At 31.7% G+C, this 7,990-nt stretch overlaps 1 protein-coding gene across 1 annotated transcript; it reads left to right on the forward strand.

Annotated features, from left to right (window-relative positions):
* The first annotated feature begins 1,187 nt into the window (after positions 1–1,187).
* Positions 1,188–7,491, forward strand: LOC126709689 (caffeoylshikimate esterase-like). Its single transcript, XM_050410015.1, has 8 exons — positions 1,188–1,514; positions 1,665–1,758; positions 1,878–1,910; positions 5,732–5,878; positions 5,960–6,090; positions 6,509–6,646; positions 6,755–6,853; positions 6,970–7,491. The coding sequence occupies exons 1-8, from the start codon at positions 1,488–1,490 to the stop codon at positions 7,354–7,356; spliced, it is 1,056 nt and encodes a 351-aa protein (XP_050265972.1). The 5' UTR covers positions 1,188–1,487; the 3' UTR covers positions 7,357–7,491.
* Positions 7,492–7,990: the final 499 nt, after the last annotated feature.

Genomic DNA, 7,990 nt, shown 5'->3' on the forward strand with positions numbered 1-7,990 from the left:
TTAAATTTGTCAAATTTAGATGAATTTTTTTTTGTGAGACTCATTAATCTCATTTGAATTCATATATAAATGATATAAATTTGTATACTTCACAAAATTTTTTTTTTTGAGTATCTTATAAAAATATATATTAAAATAATCTAAAATAATTCTAATTTTATAATGGCCCACGCTCAACTCACCCAACATAAAAAGTCAAAAACACAATACCCAATGCATGATTAAAAAATTAGAAAAAATAAATATAACCTACTAAGGTAAGATATTAGCATATTGTATTTAATCATGCATTGGAAGACATATTTACATTTGAGAAATGATATGTATATAATATTTTTACAACAAATTCTAAGTAACAAGTTGTTATTAGTTATTATTGTTGGGGCAAAAAAGTAATCTTAGCGTTAGTTTGAAATTTGAACCAATATCAACTAACCACCTGTGAGTTGTTGTAAAAATATTGTAGACGTAGCATTTCTTTTTACATTTTGGTTCCTGGATTATGCTCAAGAGCAATAAGTCCCTCGTTTGTAGTTGAGTTTGGGTACATCCAAACATAGCTTAGTATATCTTATATGATACTAGTAACGTTAAATTATTCCATGTAAACTATAAAGATATAACTCATTATTTGTGTCTTTCTCAAAAAAAAAAAAAAAAACTCATTATTTGTTTCTCTCCATTCCCTTTTTTTCAAGTGTAATAATTACTCCCGTTCTTATAGATTGGAAGAGAGACATGTTACTTACAGATTCTTTTTTTTTTTTTTTTTGGTTGGTTAATGAAACAGAATGTTGTTAATTAAAAAAAAAGTGTAAACTGTAAAAATAATAAAAGACCCATAATGGATTCTGGCCAAGATTTTGTGGTTTTGGAAAGTCCCCTTGTGGACCTATGTGTATTGTTTTTTTTATGACATCTTGGGATTGTATTATGAGGACCCATGTTTTACTTATTGTTTCTGTGTGGTTAATGAAAGTCGGTTTTAACCACAAATAAATAAATAAATAAATCATAAATGTCACAAACTAATACAGTACTGTAAAGTTATATATACTATAACATTGTGATAAAGACTCGCATAGATAGGGATGGTCCGATCACTTGGGATGGCTCAAGCAGCATCTAGTCCGCAAATCTAGAAAGTGCTGTCTCAAGAAAAAAAAAAAACGGTATGGGCTCTTTCAAAGGCCACGTCATTAGTTTTGGACCTTTTCAATCTCCTTAAACACGTCAAAATCCACATAAAGAGCATCTATATATGATCTATGACTATCTCTCTCAAATTTGCAACCTTTGCCATTTTTCTTATTCGGGGAACTCTCTTATTAAGCAAATCAGTTTTTCTCTTGTACAAAGTATAAATAATCATCTACCTCCTCTACAACTGTCTTTCATTATATATAGATCCATCACTCGTGAAAGGAAGCGTGAAAATTTTGGTTTTGATTGTGTAGTAGTCTGTGTGTTCTTTTGCTAGCTCTAGCATGAAGATGGAGGTTGAATATCAAGAGGTAAGTCTTTCATATACTTCTTGAGCCAAAAAAAAAGGTCTTCCATATGAGAGTATGGTAAATTTGCGAGCTCTTTTTCTTCTAGTCATTTTGCTTTACTGAGTTTTTGTCTTTGTGTAATGTTGAGATTGTGATACTATGTTATATCAGGAATACGTAAGGAATTCAAGAGGAGTGCAGCTCTTTACTTGTAGATGGTTGCCTTCTTCTTCTTCTCCACTGGCTCTTGTTTTCCTTTGCCATGGTAGCTCCTTCTCTCTCTCTCTCTCTCTCTCTCTCTCCCTCTCTCTCTCACGGAGACACACATGGAGACACACATGTGAATGGGGGTTATTAATTAATATTTGTTGCTGGGATTTGAAGGGTATGGCATGGAGTGCAGTGGTTTCATGAGAGGTAATAAATATTCTTAAATGGCTTGATTTGTTTTACTCTCTTTCCTCTTTGTTCATTTCAAATTTTCTACGCTTATTTATTATTAACATTCCAATTATCTGTGTGACTTTGTGTACATTGCTTAAATGGTTGCAACAATATTTTTATGATTCAAAAGTTTGGCACTTTTTATTCCTTTTATTTCGCGGATAATTTTTTGGAACACAGTAAAGAGTGCGCTCTCTTTTCATATTCATAATAAAATTCACTCATTAAATTCATATTAAAATTCATTGTAAACGTAAGAAAAAAAATAAGTATCATTTAACTTCCATATGCTTGTATTTAATTCTAAAATTGTAGATACCAAACTTTTCGATTTATCATTTTCTCTGACTTGCATCTTTTTCAAAGACAAAATAATCGACCAAAATAAAGCTACAACACCAAACCTCTTGTAGACATTATTGCCAAAGCATCCAAATTCCAACTGCCTAAACCCAATCGTGTAAGTTTCCAAGTTTTAGCCAGAAAATTGTTCACCCAAACTCGTAGAACCAAATTAAGTTGCCTTAGCTAGCTAGGTCATCAGCTAATTCGTTCGCTTACCTAATTGTAAACGTGGATTTTATAATGTTATTGTCAAAGTTTTCCCCACAACTTTTTAATAATCCTTGGATTGTCTGATTGGATACAGCTGAAAACTGAAACTGAAAACTTAAAAATACTATAGTAAAATAATTTTTAAATGTGTAAATAGTACTGTGAGACCAATTTTTAATAAAAAAGTTGCTGAAAAGTAAAATTTGTGGGTCCATAAACAGTACACAATATGCACTTATTGGCCCAAAAAAGTTTAAAAAGTCAAACTTTGCTAAAAAAACGCGTGAAAAAAAAAAAAAAAAAAAACAAACAAACAGCCCAATCCAAACGCAGGTTTAATTTAAATGCGATGTCTACTAGTCTAGACTCGCATTCTATTTGTACAGTGTTCACGATTATCTGTTTAATATTGAATTATTGATAGACATGGATGGACGCGTCTATCAATCTTAAAGCCTTTTCTTACTTTAAAAAAAAATTATTATTATTAATTATTAAACAATAAACACTACCCACTTTTTCTCTTTTTAGCAGCACATTACCCACTTTTTCGTACCTTTTTGCTTCTGTGTAGTTAATGTTTGTTACACCTTTAGGTGAAATTATTCAGTGTATTGTACTGCACCTTTTTCTCAATAAAGATAAACAACTTGTATAGATCTTTTACATAAAACTTATATTTACGTGAGAAAAAGGGGAAGGTGTACTAAACCGAATGATTTCATCACATTTAAAGCTACTATTAGATGGTGGAAATAATGCTCCAAACCTTCATTCTCTATTGACTCATATTGGAATTATAATTATCTGTAGTCTTTAATTCATATCATATGTGAACATATGACTTTTCTGCTCAAGATTTAGGACTTTTTTTTTTGGGATAAGAAAAATCAGAACACAGCCAACAAAGGAAAGGTTAGGCACCCAAGATGATTGTAGAAAATCAGAAGAGACAAATATGATTGAAGATAAAATTTAACCATTTCTGCAGTCTTCCCTTATCTTTTTTTCCACTTTTATTTATTTATATAATCATATCTTTCTGTTCCACTTGTCATCACTGCTTGGCACATCATATATATATATAGAGAGAGAGAATTGGTGTAACTATGTATTAAAAATACATCATTTACTAATATTTTTTATTATATTAATATACGCAACATCTCATCATTGAATTTTATTAAAATCTTAATAAAATGTTATTTGCTAAGGGGCTTGTAGCTAAATTGATATATTTTCATGCACAAAGCGCTTGAGGGTTTAAAGGAGAAAATTGTAATTATTTTTCAAAAAAAAAAAGATGTGTCATTTACTATTTAGTCAATATTATGTTTTGGGCATAATTTAAAAAAAATTAAATTTAAACAATTTGTAGATTAAATAGTTATAAAGTTATATGTGCTATAATTGTTCTTTTATGTACTAATTTGGCTAATTATTTTATTAAAGTTATATCAATATAATGGTAATCTTCAAAAGTTGTAGAAACAATTGCTCTCTTTGAGAGTACTTAGATTATGGATCTTCCACAAACATCTCTTTGGCTGTACGTAGATTATTTTATGGATCTGCAACAGAAGGTTGTGCACTTTTTCTTTTTATTTTTATTTTTTTGAGTAAACATTAATACTTATTAGAACACACACGAAAATAGTAATATTAGTATTTTAAATCAGATTTATAATACATTACATAATCAGAGTATAACTACAAAAGGGCCTAATCTTTGTAGTTATAGACTGTAGTTATAAACAACGGACACTAGATACACATAACCAATGTGGGATAAATATCTTTTTTTTTTTGTAGTAAACAGTAATAATTATTAGAACACAAAGGTTAGGCTATTGATTATGTAAAATATTATAAACCCGATTTAAAACACTAATATTACTATCTTCGTGTGTGTTCTAATAAGTATTACTGTTTATAAAAAAAAAATGATATTTATCCCACATTAGTTGTGTGTCTAGTGTTCGCTGTTTATAACTCCAGTCTATAACTATAATGGTTAGGTCATTTTGTAATTATACTCTACTTATGTAATATATTATAAACCCGGTTGTGCACTTGAAAAACAATTTTAATTAGTCATTAAATTAACCGTAAGTCCGGTCTATTAATATTTAATCATGGCCCCATGAAAATCTACAGTACAAGATATAAATTTTGTACCATTAAGGTGGGTCAACCTCCGACTCGAAAAGTCAATGGTGAATCAGTAAGGTTGTTTGGCTGCAACTTGCAACGAATAATATTAATTGGGCATTTCAGCTTCCACCAGAAGCATACATAGCAGAAATAAATATATATTCTCTCAAAAAAAAAGAAAGAAATATATATCTAAACGTACAGAAGGCGCTAATTAATTAGTCGTTTGCTTGCGCGCATTTCTTAGGTGGGAGGAAGTTGAGGTGGTTGGAACTTGGTTTAAAACCTATAAATTAAGTGCTGGGTCCTTTAGCACTATACATGACTCAGCCAAATGAAAAACGTAGGAAACAGACCCAGGCAGCACTGTTACGTTTTAAAAATTATTTTATTATAATATTTTTAGTAAAATAAGTAGTATCTAAATAAACCCTAAAATTATTTATTTAATAGAAAAAGTACAATATTTTAACCATTCAAACCCAAAATTCGCTTGCATCAAGTTATGTGAAATTGTGTAAAAATACAAAGTTACTATTCATGTAAATTTACCGTGATATTATTCATTTTACCTTTAGTTTTTTTATTCTTTCTTTACATATTATGAGTCTAAAAAAAAGAAGTAAATGGTGGTTGTTATATACGAAGAAAGATAAACAAGTAAAAATAAAATAAAAAAATTAACATTTTAATAAATGTAGTATAAAATAGATAATTTAATATAGGGTGTTTTGAAAGCTTATGCTAAAATATATAGAAATTTTTGCACGAACTGATGCAAATACTCTTAAGTCACATTTATAAGTTATCGAAAAAAAAGAAAAAAAAAACCATTGTGTTATTTATTTTTGTCACGCTTCTAAAAATCCCAAAAAAAACATTTTCGTATTATTAATTTAATTCATGTTTTCTAAGGGTATTATCAAGAATTTAAGATTATGTTAATCCCGTAGTGTATAGGAAAAATATCACTAAATAAAGAGGGTTTTTTTTTTTTTTTTTTTTTTCGAGCACTTTGTAAAGATAGTTGAAAATGTGTGCTAAAAGGCTTATTAGTATTGATATAATCATCCCGGTTCTTTTAGAATGCGGGGTAAGGCTTGCTCGTGCAGGATATGCTGTATTTGGGATCGATTATGAAGGACATGGACGGTCTAAAGGTTCTCGTTGTTACATCAAGAAGTTCGAAAACATCGTTAATGACTGCTATAATTTTTTCAAGTCAGTTAGTGGTATGCATCCAATCTATCAACTTAGCTACCAAGGATATGCTTATACACAGCCTCTAAAATTTATTCACAATGATTTCTCAGTGCAGGAAGAGTACAGGAATAAGTGCAGGTTCTTGTATGGAGAGTCCATGGGAGGTGCAGTGGCCCTACTATTGCACAAAAAGGACCCTACATTTTGGAATGGTGCTATTCTTGTTGCACCCATGTGTAAGGTACGGAAAATTATTATATGAAGCAGCTGTACGTGCTACCTCACAACATGACCTATGGGTCCCAAAGGTTGAGGTTGTGAGGAAGCAGTTGCATACTATTCGTAAAGTATGTAATACGGTTTTCTAATTAAATTCATTCATATGATTGCATTGACCAATAAGTTACTTAGTAATTGTTCTTAGGAGATATTTATACATTCTATGTTGCATTGGTGAATACAGCCACATGGTTAAATTTAATTGAATAACCTAAATTATTGCATCTAAGGAATAATACCTTCATCCAATTTCCACATGATTAACGTTAACTCAACTTGTTTTTGAATTTCCAATGATGTTTTAGTCCTTACCCAAAAAGAAGTTGTGGTCCTCCCTTTCTTCTCTCTCTGTAATGTTCCATGGTGTTACATGTTTTTAGATATCAGAGAAGGTGAAGCCACACCCAGTGATCGTGAATATCCTGACCCGGGTAGAAGACGTTATACCAAAATGGAAGATAGTTCCCACAAAAGATGTCATTGATGCAGCTTTCAAAGACCCCGTTAAGAGAGAACAGGTAAGGTTAATTATTTTCAATTTTTAGTAAGGTAGGTTGTAGAGAAAATGAGCTATTATCTGAAGAGTTAAATCACGGTGTATCTCCTTTCCTTCATGATGGATGCAGATAAGGAGCAACAATTTGATATACCAAGACAAGCCTAGGCTTAAAACAGCACTAGAAATGCTGAGAACTAGCATGAGCCTTGAAAACACTTTAAGTGAGGTTATTGCTGTTTCAAACTTAAAAACTTGTTGACTTTTACTCTCTTTGTGACAAGGAAATGAGTTTTTGTCTTATTCTGCAGTAAAGTAAAATACTTTTGGGTGGTTTTTGTGCAGGTGACACTACCATTCTTTGTGTTACATGGGGAAGCTGATATAGTGACTGACCCAGAAGTAAGTAGGGCACTGTATGAGCGAGCTGGCAGCACAGACAAGACCATAAGACTGTTTCCAGAAATGTGGCATGGTTTAACCTCCGGAGAGCCCGATGAAAACGTTGATATTGTCTTTAGGGACATCATAGGTTGGCTTGAAAAGCACACAACCGTTGGCAATGCTGTGACAGTTCAGCCAATTCACCCATTTAGAAATGGCGTTGAGATGTGCACTACCTCAGCATCATCTGCAACAACAAACAAGCAACAGCCACAGCGAACAGTTTCAGCAGGCAGCTATTGTTGTGGATTGAAGGGACGCCGTACACTTCATCACTCATCAATGTAACACACTTTTGGGCTGCTTGTCTACATCTAGTCTTTCTTTGCGTGTTGTGTAATTATTCCTTAGTGGTCTTCATTTTGTTCCAATTGTGAAGTGAATCTCAAAAATGAAATAAAATAAGGAATGTTCTTATTGATAGACCTAAACCGTTCGAATTCAATTTAGATTAAGTTTATCTAATCATAATGATAAGTTGCATTTAAACAGTTGTAGAATATATGAAGTAAAAACGCAGCTATAACCTGCGTGTTTTGTAGTGCAAGAGAGTCCAATTTAGGTGTATTGACATATTTTCTAGAGTATTTGGCTGGTGTCATTCTACATTATCATTTGGTATGTGTCTCTTCACTAAATTATAGATAATTTTAGGGCTGACATACCTCCTTATTACTAAAGAGTCAACCCTTTCCTTCTCTGTTAGCCATGAGAGCCTTGTTCTATCTCCCATTCTTCTAAAGCCCATCCTTCTAATGCTTTTAGGTTTTCACAGAGTCCCAAGGTTTAAGATAGAGAGGTAAATATCTTCTTGCTTTCCTCATCGATCAAAAACCTTTTGAGGATGGAATCAATCTTGGTGTACACAATTTTTGGAAGGCTCATAGAGTTCATCATGCAGATGAGGGCAGCAACAACTACG

The sequence above is a fragment of the Quercus robur genome, chromosome 12 (genome assembly GCF_932294415.1).
Source record: "Quercus robur chromosome 12, dhQueRobu3.1, whole genome shotgun sequence".
Lineage (NCBI taxonomy): Eukaryota > Viridiplantae > Streptophyta > Magnoliopsida > Fagales > Fagaceae > Quercus > Quercus robur.

Excerpts from the sequence above, each read along its gene's own strand:
- LOC126709689 (XM_050410015.1), top strand. The coding sequence starts at position 1,488 with ATGAAGATGGAGGTTGAATATCAAGAG. Across the intron at positions 1,515-1,664 it reads TGGAGGTTGAATATCAAGAG|GAATACGTAAGGAATTCAAG; the intron begins GTAAGTCTTTCA and ends ATGTTATATCAG. Across the intron at positions 5,879-5,959 it reads TTTTTTCAAGTCAGTTAGTG|TGCAGGAAGAGTACAGGAAT; the intron begins GTATGCATCCAA and ends ATGATTTCTCAG.